At 41.7% G+C, this 13317-nt stretch overlaps 3 protein-coding genes across 13 annotated transcripts in view; all 3 read right to left on the reverse strand.

Moving 5' to 3' along the window:
* LOC114642262 (zona pellucida sperm-binding protein 3-like) overlaps positions 1–13317 on the reverse strand; it is a 392210-nt gene that overhangs the window by 229675 nt on the left and 149218 nt on the right. The window lies entirely within an intron of this gene.
* LOC114667074 (oocyte zinc finger protein XlCOF6-like) overlaps positions 1–13317 on the reverse strand; it is a 111148-nt gene that overhangs the window by 9841 nt on the left and 87990 nt on the right. The gene's annotated exons all lie outside the window — the stretch shown is intronic.
* The window catches only part of LOC114667058 (zinc finger protein 883-like), a 39840-nt gene that overhangs the window by 8177 nt on the left and 18346 nt on the right, over positions 1–13317 (reverse strand). For 2 of the 4 annotated variants that reach the window (XM_028822182.2, XM_028822173.2), the window contains exons 1-2: positions 10629–10699; positions 1142–1674 (exon numbers count right to left, since the gene is read on the reverse strand). The exons of the other annotated variants lie outside the window; for them this stretch is intronic. In XM_028822182.2, the coding sequence (XP_028678015.2) occupies positions 1142–1634 (493 nt within the window). In that variant the 5' untranslated portion in view covers positions 1635–1674; positions 10629–10699. Of the gene's footprint in view, positions 1–1141; positions 1675–10628; positions 10700–13317 lie in introns of those variants that run through there. 4 annotated transcript variants of the gene reach the window in all.

A 13317-nucleotide genomic window follows, 5' to 3' on the forward strand; every position in this document is an offset into this window, starting at 1 on the left:
ATGAGAAATAACAATCGTCCAAAGAAGGAGAAGAAGAATAATGCCAGGAGATCGTGGACTGACGGCACAGCAAGAAATGAATAGAGTTACGGTAGAGATTATGAACCGACTGAAAACGGAAATTGAAGACCACAGTGTTCTTCCTCAAGATCTTCAAAACCAATTTTCGTTTCTTCTGGAATTGCATTGAGTCACAATTGAAGACAGAACAGAAAGAGCGAGAAATTAAAAAAAGGAATGTTAAGCAATTATATAATGAAATTACTGATTTTTGTGGTGCTCTTTCGAGCTTTATACAGTTCCTCCTGATCCTAAGGATGCTCTCCAGTGGCGAGTGCAGTTCGGAAGGGGATGTCTTTCCCACGATTTGCATTGTGTACAGATTACTGCTTACCATCACCGTTGTGAAAGATCATTTTCAAAACTGAAATTAATACAAACTCATCTGAGATCTTCCATGTCACAAGAGCGTCTGACCAACCTGGCTTTAATCAGCATTGAAAAAGAATTCCTCACAGATAATGTAGTGAGAAGTCAACCAAAATGACACCTTTGATTGGCTAAACTAAAAAGATTACAATATGCAAGCTTTCGAGGCAACTCGGGCCCCTTCTTCAGGTAAGATGTAATCACTAGGTGTCATATTGCTCGACTTCTCACTACATTCATAATGGCTAACACGGTACAACACCCGAGTATCACAGATGATGTGGAAAAAAAAATGAAGTTGTACAATTGTTTTCAGAGATGAGATCTAATTTGGGGAAACAAACTTAAATGAATATTTACAGTAATTTGAATAAAGTGTTTATTTCTACCTTAATATGCCTTTCTTTATTACATTCATACAAATTCTTCACCATTCACTTTGACAGCACCTCACCTTAGGGGGGGCATACAATCAAGAAGTTTGCCCCGGGCATCTTCTAGCCTCTGCTCGCCACTGGCAAAGTATGACTGCAAGTCTCAATCAAAAGGGCATTTCCCAGCTCATCAGGGGAGAGTGTGATTTTTAGAAAACGATAAAGGCAAGCAGAGTTTTAACTTTACAGTGCAAAATCCAGAGATCAAAGCAAACCTGCATTTAAGAAGGAGGTGTTCATCAGTTAAAAACATGCTGTATACACTGTATAGCACCTACCTGTGCCAGAATCACCTGACCCCAATGCTACTGCTGACCTCTCCATGTCAAATTCCAAAGCTTCTGACTTCACCGGGTCAAAATGATGCTGTAGAGAGCTGCTGCTGGGTGTGAAGTCTAATCCAGGATTCTGTGTGTCTAGATAAAAAGCCTGAAAGTCAGACTCTGATTTAAGGTCTTCTTCTTCCTTTATACCATTTATGACTTCATCCTTCCATACGTTGGTGATGTGAGATGTAGACTCAGGGTCTGTTTTAATATCAACAGTCACCCTTTCATAATCCTCCTCTTTAATGCTGCGACTTGCCTGCTGAAGGTAAGCGGTTTCCCACTCTCTGTCCTCTTCTTTAATGTCCATGGTTTGCATGGAAAGGAGGCCCTCCTGCAGTAGGAGATTCTTCTCTTCATCATCACACATCTCTTTTGAAACCCCCTCATCACATTTATATCCCACATCTGGACGTCCCTGGACAGGCAGGCACATCTCCTCCATGTTGTTCAGCTATTACTGGAAATGGCAGCTTTTGTTATCTCTGTAGAAAGAGCAGAAGAGAGGGTATGGGAATGGACTGTATTGGTGTGTTTGCTCTAATACTTTACATATAATATTTTACATATGCCTCTGTGGTGGTAAAGTAGGTCTCTCTATTATAAAAGAAACTCTTGAGACGAGACTATTGCCAAGAGATTTTTTCAGGTCACACCCTCATCTCAACGGCCCACACCCGTGGTCCTCTCACCTCTCATTCGTGTGAATGCTTTTATTAGACACAGTTCCTGCGCTCTCAGCTCTTATAAATTTTTACATTTTTCCCTATTTAAGTTCCCAATAAAAGAAGAGTTTTTATGTCCAAATCTTATTGAAGAATTTCTTCACAAAAGGTTATCAACAGAAGACATGAGTACACAGGCAATCCTAACACAGAGAAACGATGAAGTCAAATGAATTAACACACAAAATTGTCGATCAGTTGCATGGCAAGTTAGTTCAATGCATATCAATAGACTATGCTGAAACAGTTGGTGGTGATGGTGCAGAAGATGAAAACATCAACTTACAATATCATGAAAAATATCTACAACCAGTAACACCATCCGGTCTTCCACCAGCTAAATTACTTTAGAAAGAAGGATGTATTGTAATGTTATTGCATAATTTATGTCTGAGTGATGGGCTGTGCAATAGGACAAAATTAGTTGTATTCAAAATTGGTCGAGCAATTCTGACATGTAAAATTTTAACAGGCGACAAGAAAGGTAATGTAGTGCATCTTCAGGAGATAACAGACAGCAAAGGAGATCTTGATATGCCATTCCTATTAAAACGTTTGCAGTTTCCTGTTGGAAAAGATTTTGCAAAGACAATTAACAAATCACAGGGACAAACATTCGAAAATGTCGGTTTATTTATTAGAGAGAAAAACAAAATTCACTCACTCATGTTGCATTGTCACGATGTAACTCCAAAGACGGAATCAAAATTCAATGCGATATTGACGAAAAGTTAATTCCAAATATTTTTTGTTTTTACAGTAAAAGTGTAAGTTTAAAAAGTATTTGCGTGTTCATTTCAAAGCTAAACAGAACAAAATCGTATAAACACAAGGAGTACCTCTAACGCAACATGAGACATAAATTTTCTTTCAATTTGTTACATTTTACTATTTTTTTTTTTTAATATGGTTAATTACTCACTGCAATGTAAAATTATAACGGCCGACCCTTTACCCAGCCGGCAGCTACACCTCCAAGACCTGTGGCCTGGATGAATTACTGAGATGAATCTAACTATCAAGCCGTACCTCTAACAAATGAAATTTTCCCCACAATCGACGGTTTAAACAAGCATGCAAAAACAGATGATATGTAAAAATAGGTGGCTAATTATATTAAATGGAAAACAAAACATTAGTGCACATTTCACATGTAGGAAAAAATATATATATATCTATATCTCTCCACCAAAGCGACAATGTGACACCCCCATATATATACACACACCAAACTCTCCCTTGCCCCTGTAACATATAACAAACAACAACGAATAACAACAATGAATGAAATATGGAATGAATGATCGTGAACTTGAGTCCGAGTGTACAACTGTCCTGAATGCGGGTGACTGGTCAACAGATAACAGATGCGTTTGTATTTCCCGGAATAAATGGAGCAACCTCACCGTGAATCCTCGGCTTGTGGTGGATGATGTAATCCGACCCCGGGGTCTCTGGTGATGAGGGAATTGAATCCAGTCCGGCGGAATGAAAAACAAACCAGTTACCAAAAGAGCGATGTGGAAAAACAGCAGGTAAAGATGGTTCGTGGTCCTGAAAATGAAAATCTCCGTCTTTCTCCTCTCTTTTTTTTTTTTCTTTTCTCTGTTCTCTCCCGATTGTTTAAATAGTTGAGAGCTGGATGTAACTGATTGTGACTGAAAATAGGTGCTTTCCATCTTGGGGCTGCGGTCTCTTCCCATCATCCATCCCCCCCTGTATTTACGGGGACGACATTCACTGGCACACACAAACAGCAAATGGGACGATGGAAACAAAACACACTCAGCACAAACATTGACAACACTATTACTACTATGCAGCCCCGCTACAAAGTAGTTAGGTCTATTATGCATATGTAACAATTCCCATGAAAATAATCTGTTTAAATTGTACATCCCCTTCACCATACACAAGCGGCAGAGATGCAAAGTGGGTAGTGCGTAGTGCCCACCCGGGGGTTGGCAAGCACAGTGAGTAGGGGGCAGAGCCCCCTAGCATTCCAAAGAAAAAGCTAAAATGTAATCTGTAAGAGGCTACTATGCTTCCTTATAGAAAACTGAATTCTTAAAATTGGTAATTTACATGTACTAGAAGAGTATTATCCCCGTGTCTGCGTGGGTTTCCTCCGGGTGCTCCGGTTTCCTCCCACAGTCCAAAGACATGCAGGTTAGGTGCACTGGCGATCCTAAAATTGTCCCTAGTGTGTGCGTGCCCTGCGGTGGGCTGGCACCCTGCCCAGGGCTTGTTTCCTGCCTTGTGCCCTGTGTTGGCTGGGATTGGCTCCAGCCGACCCCCGTGACCCTGTAGTTAGGATAGAGCGGGTTGGATAATGGATGGATGGATAGAAAAGTATTATAAGCACATAACAACGTAAGCATTAAGATGCAAGAGTTTGAATTAAAAAGACTTAAGCCTACATATTCTTGATTATTTTGTATGAGCCAGAAGACACCAGTTTTTCGTAAGCCAAAGGTCAGACGTGCTACAGAGCCGAAGAATGGGTCCCTCGCTTAGAGAAGGGAATGTCAACTCTTTGGCTGTAAATAGTGGGGGCAAGCGTTACGATAGTAGGGGGAGAGAATAGTCCTTATCAAACAGATAAGATAGACAGGGGGGGGGGGGGGGGGGTCTGACACCCCCTTAACTAAGAATTATTGGTGGAATCAATTAGAGGCATGGGAATAGAGCAATGCAATGCTAGATGTCAGATGAGGAAGAATAATGGCTGAAATGATAAGAATTGCAATAAAAGTAAAAGGTGATCATTGCTGGGGGCTCATTGTTCCACCTTAGGTGAGTCTGTATGCGCGTCATACAATAAAGCTTAATTCTGCTGTCTGCTCCGAGTCCCCGAGTGCCTTCATTGGGGCTGAGGGCACTCCTGCTGTGTCAGCCTGCTTCAACATCCCCTACTCACCAGTCACAACTGAATAAAAGAGTAAGCTGAGGTCTCCCGAACAGCTAAGCTACCACAGGCTGGCTGTATACAAAAGAGCAGAGACACTTTTTACCCTAACAGATCGCCACCGAGAGAACACGGCTTAGTAGAAAGGTTCAAGAATTAACATCATGCCGAGCTGGGATTGGTTTGTGGGCAGGTGGCTTGGACACGACAGGGGAGTTGGCCCTTAGAGTACAAGGCCCTGTTGGTCCAAGGGGTGTAAGATTGGTATAAATGCGGGGCTCTCCAGAAGCACAGGGTCTCATTCCATCAATCACATGCAGAGACCACACCAGTTTAAACTCTGACCAGCTCATAGTGAGTGAATGACAGCTTAACACTAGAATTACCAGAGTCTACGAAAAAACTCGTACATCCGGCCCACCTTAAAACCGTTCTCACCTCTCTTTTGTCTTCTCAATGTGCCGATTAAGATGAGCAGCAAGTAGCCGGCTATTCCATCCCAACCATCGCTGAACGTTCACTAAGTTTTCCCAGCTCATGCCTTATTTGATTATCTGGGAATGACTGAACTGCTGGAGTTTTAGAGTGGAAATAATAGATCGTTATTTGGAATACATGCATTTCATGTGTGTTCTGTTTCTACAGTAATCTGTGTAAACACATTGTTAAAACAGAAACTTTTTTTGTATTTTAGTAATAAATGTTACAGAATGTAGGCATAAACTATAGAATGTGTGAAGCCTGACGGCCCAACATCAAATAAACACTTTCACAAAAGTTCAAGGCTGTAACAACACTTTCCGTGGCGTAACACTGAGATTTGCTGACTCAGAGCACGGCAGCCCTGCCGTGCCGTAGGGACCCGGGTTCGATTCCCCGCTGGAGAGGAAGTGTTTTTTTTTTTTTCTTTGTAGCCTCAAACGGACATAAAATTTATAAATTGGTATTCACTGTAAATCGTTAAGTTTAAAATGTCGATCGCAGTTATTTCTGTTGATAATTCATGTTTTTTTACTTAGAGTCCAAACAGGAGCTTATTCAGCTTCTGATCGGAATCTAAGTAACAGCACCAGTATAAATCACACCCAACCTGACGCTGTTCGTTTTCAAATAATATTACATTACTTCGACAATGTTTTCTGATTGGTACTATTCGCGTCATAAAAAGATTTCTTCAAAACGTCACATATATTTGTTTTGAGATAATGAATAGAGATGCAAACTACAGGTGCTTGTTCAGTGTAATAGGAACCATAGCACAGAGAGGTGTGTACACTGCAACACAAGTACACATGTCGTAAATGTAGGAAGGGCGCTCCTTGGGTGAGCTATAGCGCGTCTTTATGTGAAAACAGCAGTGTCAGATGGGGAGTGTCTGATGATTGCATATTGCGCTGAAGTTACTGCGCTTTACTATGCTTTCCTCTGCATGTCCTGGAGTACAAAAGAAACAGCATAAAGCAACATGTGGGGACTGGCAAGATTGGGGGGAAAAAAACACGTGGTCGTATGTATCGTGATAAACTGCAGAGCTATAGCGCGTCTTTATGTGAAAACAGCAGTATCAGCTGGGGTAGGGAAGGTTCCTGAACACGACTGAGAGAAAAGTGAATAAAAAAAAAATAAAAACAAAGTTAAGCTTTACAAATATCATAAATTACACCGGCTGTTACAGACTGAAATCAAATGTATCTTTTTATTCTAAAATAGTAAATATAAGAGCAGTTCACTATCGAACTCATGACCTTTTGATTCCCAGTCAGCAACTAATACTGTTGCACCACGGGGCTGTCGTAGTAAATGAATGTCAATGTCGCACACTAAGGCGGCTTTTTTTTTTTTTCTGCAGTTATATTTTTGAATAAAAGCGCACTTGTTCTGTTATATTTGTACCTTTCATGAAAGTGTTTCTTTGATATTTGGACTTCAGGCTTCATACATTAGATAGTTTATGCCTACATTTTGTCATTTACTACTAGAATATGAAAAAAGTTTCTGTTTTAAAAATGTGTTTACACAGATTACTGTAGAAACGGAACACACATGAAATGCATGTGTTCCAAATAAAGATCTATTATTTCCACTCTAAAACTCCACTTCACTCCCAGATAATCAATCAAGGCATGAGCTGGGAGAAGTTCATGCACGTTCTAAGTCGGTGGGGGATGTAATAGCCGGCTGTTTGCACCTTGTCTTTATCTGCACATTTAGAAGACAAAAGACAATGGCGGAGAGGTGCGAACGGATTTAAGAAGCGATTTAAGGTGGGACGGATCTACGAGTTTTTTTCGTAGGCTCTGGTAATTCTAGTGTTAAGCCTGCTGCCCAGCCTGTCTTGCTCTTCTGTCTCAATGCCTGAGTCCTACACATTAAGGAACAGTGAACATTGATTTGATCTGACCAGAATCACAAGTGTTAAGTGCACTGAAGCCGTTGGCTGAATCACCACACCCCAGACAGGTAAGTGAAATGAAGAGAAGACAAGAGTTGGGGTTTAGGTCTACCCAACAAAGAATCCAAGAGTGAGGATAGGGTCACCCCAGGAACCCTACAAGATTAAACAGGAGAATTCGGGAATCCATCAAAAAAAACCACTGAACTCCTTTGAGGCCACTCCATCAAATCACTCCTCAGGGCTCACTTCACGTCACCCTTAAAGCAGTGCATCTGCTCAGGACTTCTTACAATATGGAGACAAACGTGGCACAAACGTTCACCTGATGTGGCCTCACAAGTGTAGCTAACACGTAATCTTTCCTGACATCTCTACTGGAGTGGGCGCTATGCAGCCTAACAGTTTCTTACCCCCTTTAACTGTTTCTAGGCAGACAGAGGTCCATTAGGACCCCCAGGTCTGCCTCATAAGATCACCTTTGTATCTTCAGACACCTCCAATAATCCTTATTCTCCTCTATCAAGCACGTAAAGCTCATTGTGCTATAAAGTGCCATTTTTTCTTCTTAAACCAATGCTGTTGACTCAGCTGTAAACTGTCTGCTAGATCTCAGCCTCTTGTAGACTGCTGACAAGTCTCTGGAAAGGAACTGAAGTAAAACCTCCTTGACCGCTGTGGTCAAAACCATGTATGCCATTCCTTCAAGACACTTAAGCAAAGTCTCTATTGTCAATGAAGGTGACAATGGCTGCCCTATAGTCCTCTACTGTAATTATTCTGTGTTAACGTGGGTGGCTTTACCAGGAAGTGCAAATAGTAGAGTAGGATGTTAACAGATGGTGGGTGTAAACAATACAGTAAGGTCCAATAAGACAGCACACAAATGAGAATATAAATCTATATTTGAATTTACAGGTAGTCTTAGTACTAGGGTGTTGTACCATGTTAGCCATTATGAATGTAGAGAAAAGCCAAGCAAAATGACACCTTTTATTGGCTAACTAAAAAGATTACAATATGCAAGCTTTCGAGGCAACTCAGGCCCCTTCTTCAGGCAAGATGTAATCAATAATATAAATGGAAGTGTGTATTATTACAGAGGATTGTAAAGGCTTGTCACTAGGGGGGGCAATCAAGTGTAGGTATAACAGCAGATAATTATCTGTATGTACTCTTTAATATTGGGAGGGGTTGTCAGTTATTTTTGGCGGGGGCTCTGTTGTATTGCGGGTCCACAGCTGTCATTCTAAGGCCAGTTTTAAAATAATCACCGCACTCGCGGCTTAGCGAGGGGGCACGGGGGGGATGTGGCTGAAGCAGCCCCCGGGATGATTCGTGATGTGGGCGTTTCTCACCTAAGTGCACAGATGAGAAACCGTCAGCATCCGTGATTGTTCTCGGGGCTGCTGATTTGCCACAACTGCCACGTCCTCTTAATAAATAGAAGTGCAAGGCGGCTAAGGGGAAGAAAAAAAGAAAGGAAAGAGAAAGACGGAGGTTGCTGGAGAGCAGGAAGCAGTGTGGTGAGAGAGCCGGTGTGAACGAGCGAGTGCGATCAGGCTCGCAGGTGAGCCCCGAGAAGGGTGTTTGGCCAACACTCGGTGGGGGCAGAAGGAAGCGGTCGCTCCAGCTGAGCGAGCAAGGAGCTGGAGTTACCAATCAAAGGACGACAGGCCACGTAAGGCCGTGAAGGCAGCGGGAGTCGGGAGGCTTGGTGGGTGAAGTCCTTGATGTGAGCGTCCTGGTCGTTAAGGAAACCAAGTCTTGGTCTGGGATGAGTGCGCGACTGAAGCCAGGGATTGGGAGGCCTCCAGACCAGTCGAGCGGAGAAAAGGTCAGCTGCTGAGAGGGCGACCCTCCTGTTGCGGGGCCCAGACGGGAGAAGCAGGGGAGACGCCAGGTAGAAGACACCGGGCTTTGAATTGTATTTTAAAGGACTGCTTCCAGTGTTGTTTTAACCTCATTTTTAAAGGATTGTTTTTTTCTAATGGATTTTTACCTCCACGTTTCGATTTTATGGGATTATTTATTTAATGACTTTTGGAGGGCACTGCACTTTACTTATTTATTTGAACATTGTTTTTGGTTATTGTTTTAAATAAAAGCACTTGGCACTTTTGTACACCATCCCCTTGCTCCATCATTGTGTCTCACTGCGAGCTCATTGGTAACACTACCGACGGTGCAGGGTTCAAGGGCTCCCGGACAGAAGATGGGTGCATGGAGTCGAACCCGCATCGTCACAGGCTCTTCTTCTGAAGTTTCTTTGTTTGGTGAGTGAAGCAGTGTTATTCAACAATAAATTTGTTTTTGCTGAAAACCTACTGGTGTGTTACCTCATGGAGGTTAGGTGCACTGGCGATCCTAAATTGTCCCTGGTGTGTGCTGGGAGTGAGTGTGTGTGTGTGTGTGTGTGTGTGTGTGTGCTGGACGAATATTACAGAAGCCCCCCAATGTTTAATATTTCTAACCACAATATCATTCTTAGTGTTGTAATACAGGCCCTGATTGGTAGCTGGGCTAGTCCAAACGCACTTTTTAAAAAAATAATTAATTATTTTTAACAAAGCAAATGAATGAAGATGAATATTTTAACTTGTTAATACAGAATAAATAACTGGTTTGCACAAGCTGTGGGAGTAAGTAGCCGGCTACAAGTAAATAAGTAGCTAATTTCAGCCTGATAAATTATTTCCACACGTCACTAACTCTAAGATGTCACTTCACGGGAAAGCCAAAAAATGCACACCACATAACCCAATGGGCTCTAGTCATGTTTTGTACCGTTTATAAAACTGTCTTTATAATATTTAAAGATATCCGTTTAAAGGATTCGCTACGTAGGTTTTACGAGTTGACAGACCTTACCCATTCGTAAAACTTCTCTTCAAAAGTAACAGCCTACCTCCGCCTGCTCACACTTTGTATCATTTGCTTAACCAGATGTTTGATAATCACGCCACTTGGGTTATTTGACAATATAGGTTGCTTTAAATGGGCGGACTCGGAATTGTCTTGATTTTGTGAGATTGCAATTGTGATTGGGCTGCAGAGTGCCCGTCAAAACGTGGGCTCGCGAACACACATGGCGGGCAGTCTTCCGACAACAGAAAGACAAAAAGAAGGGTCTGTCTGCAGTTCCCACCGGCCGGCTCCACGTTAAAGAAAATCCCACTCCACAAACCCTGAAGAAAACACCGCGAAGTAAATACAGCAGGAGAACAAAAACACATTTGCTACTTCCGTCTAAAAGCAGACACCCCTAGATCAGCGAGTGGTTACAAGTCCGGGTTAATGTGAAAAGCAGACCGGGGCATTCCTCTTAGGTGCGAGACGCACCAGGTATTTCTCTGATCTTCTGCACCTCTCGTGTGGTCATTCCACTTTGTCGTAAATTCTATTACAACATACCTCGTCTCTTTCCAGCAACGTCTTCTCTAGAAGGGCCCGACGAACACTAATGTCGCTACCCGATCCGCGTGCGCATGCGTATTGAAAACCTAACGTGCAGAAAATAAACACTTCCGGAAATACAAACCGTATCAAAATAAAAGTACTTAAGGTCAGCAAGAAGTAGCTACTGCCAAACTGAAAAAGTTAACATAGCAATTATAAAACAGATAATTATAAGAAAACTTATCGATTCAGTCCGGGAAGACATGTGGTTTTTGTTCCAGACACCTTCGGTTTTTAATGGGACGCTGAGCCTAATAAAGCAAGCCACTCTTTCTTAGGTCCTTTGTATTGAAGTTAAAGTGGAAATTAAACTACTTTTGGTACTTTTTATTAGAATGTACCGAGTATTTATATAAAGTATGTTGCATGGGGATAATTGTGAGTGTTTAATCGATTTTTTAAGGATTACATCATCACCATGGCTTTTCCTTCTGCTATTCCAGTGTTTTTCTTTTTTAATTAAGTATTTGATAGATAGAGATAGATAGACACTTTATTAATCCCAATGGGAAATTCACAAATCCCAATGACGATGAAGGAGTTTCCAGCCTTTCGGTTTTCAGCGTCCTTTGCCGCTGTGTTTGCTCTGCCAGTTGTTTGTTGTCATTAACAGGAAAAAATTAAACGAGCAACGGTGAACAACTGGGGAAACCAAAACGGAAGTAATTGTTTAAAGATAGATAGATAGATAGATAGATAGATAGATAGATACTTTATTAATCCCAATGGGAAATTCACAATAGAGCAATAATGAAAATATTTCTAAATGTCTAATCAATGGAAAAGTCACACTACTGCGTTTTTGTAAATGCAGAATGAAAGAAGGGGAGAGAAAAGGACCAGCTAATAAAAAAGGAGATTAGTTAAAGTTAATATGATGCACTGATTGTGAAGCGTTTCGGGAACAAAGCCCTGCAGGTATACGGGGTCCTCAGGACTGAATCAGAGAGCCAACCATTTATGTTTTTGGTTTTATATATATTATAATGTATGGAGTGTGCAAAAAAAATTAAATGCTGCAGTTAAAATGTTATTTAGGCGTTGAAGTAAACGTGTTACGTTATAGATAGATAGATAGATAGATAGATAGATAGATAGATAGATAGATAGATAGATAGATAGATAGATAGATAGATAGATAGATAGATAGATAGATAGATACTTTATTAATCCCAGGGGGAAATTCACATACTCCAGCAGCAAAAAATATTAAATTAAAGAGTAAATGTTATGTGTAGTTTATGGTATATCCTATCTACTGTATTTATCCATCTTTCAATATATATATATATATATATATTTAAAGGATTTTAGTGGTAGCTCTGAGGCTAGGGATCTGCACTGGCAATCGGAAGGTGGTTGAGCAAGGCCCTTAACCTGCAATGACTCCGTCCTGGGTATGACGTTATGTAGGCCCTCCAACCTGCAGGGTAAACCTGGGGGTTTATGGCACAATTGGCCCTCCAGCCACCATAAAGTTCCACTCCGTCTGAACTAGTGTGGTGCTGAGGTGTCACCCGTCACAAGGCTGCACTCGGGTCCCAATCTGGGATCCTGAGGTGGTTTGTCAAGTGGTGGGTGCAGCGATGTGCTGTATCAATGCGTGGTCCTAACCTCCTCCTTCTATTTTAATTAGATTATGGGAGCTAAAAGCCCAAGAATGTTTTGAGAAGTTTAAATTTGACCCAAAACAGGGGCATTGCAGAGCTGAGAGGTACTTTACATCATCAAGACCCCTGTCATGTAAATGGCATGTTCCTAATCGGAAAAGAGGCACAAGCCTCTTCTTCTGGCTTGTCATAGTGTTTAATTTTGCTAATTTCATAATAGTTGTGTTAATATTTAAACGTAAACACATTTTTAATGACAGGGCCTGCGGATAATGAGACCCTGTACATATTTTGTGTTGTGGCGAAATAAACAATTACAGACGTGTTGGACGAACCCCTTATTGAGCCCTCTGTCTGCACATTAACCACAATGTAGAGGTCAACCTAAGAGGGAGGTAACATTTGCACCTTCTGTGACTGCAAAACACCACGGAGAGAAGTCTGAAAGAAAACCAGGCTATGGAGGATCTTTCCTCCTTGGAATGGCCACCGCCCCATCTCGAAGAATGCGGCGATCTCATCAAGCGAATACCCCAGGATTAGGGACGGAGGAATTTGTATTCATTCGGAGTACTGAAAGTGAAAAGGGACCTGTCGAGGACACGTGAGTAGAGAGATGTCTAAGCCCCTCCAAGGTGCCGATCGGTGGGTCTGTCCCCCTGCACTGCACATGTGGTCATTTCTCTTTATCATTTTTTTTTTTTCATCTACGACGACCTTACAGACTGAAGATCGTGACACAAGCAGCATATAGATAATTAGATTCCCTTTTATAGGTCGGTCTTGTGTTTACTTGGTATGCACCTTGGACTAATGGGACGTCATAGTTTAGGGGTGTCATTCTTGTGTCCAGCCCTCATGCCCTTGTACCAGTTCTGCCTGTCCACGACATGTGTTATTTAAACTGCCTACCAGTCATCTTTTCCTCCAATGACCCCTGCTAAATTTACCACAACAATTTTACATCAAAAATATTAGAGCAAAACACACACCAGGCTCCGGCGCTGCCACTCATTTAGCATACAGCAGGGGTG

The sequence above is a fragment of the Erpetoichthys calabaricus genome, chromosome 1 (assembly GCF_900747795.2).
Source record: "Erpetoichthys calabaricus chromosome 1, fErpCal1.3, whole genome shotgun sequence".
Taxonomy (NCBI): Eukaryota; Metazoa; Chordata; class Cladistia; order Polypteriformes; family Polypteridae; genus Erpetoichthys; species Erpetoichthys calabaricus.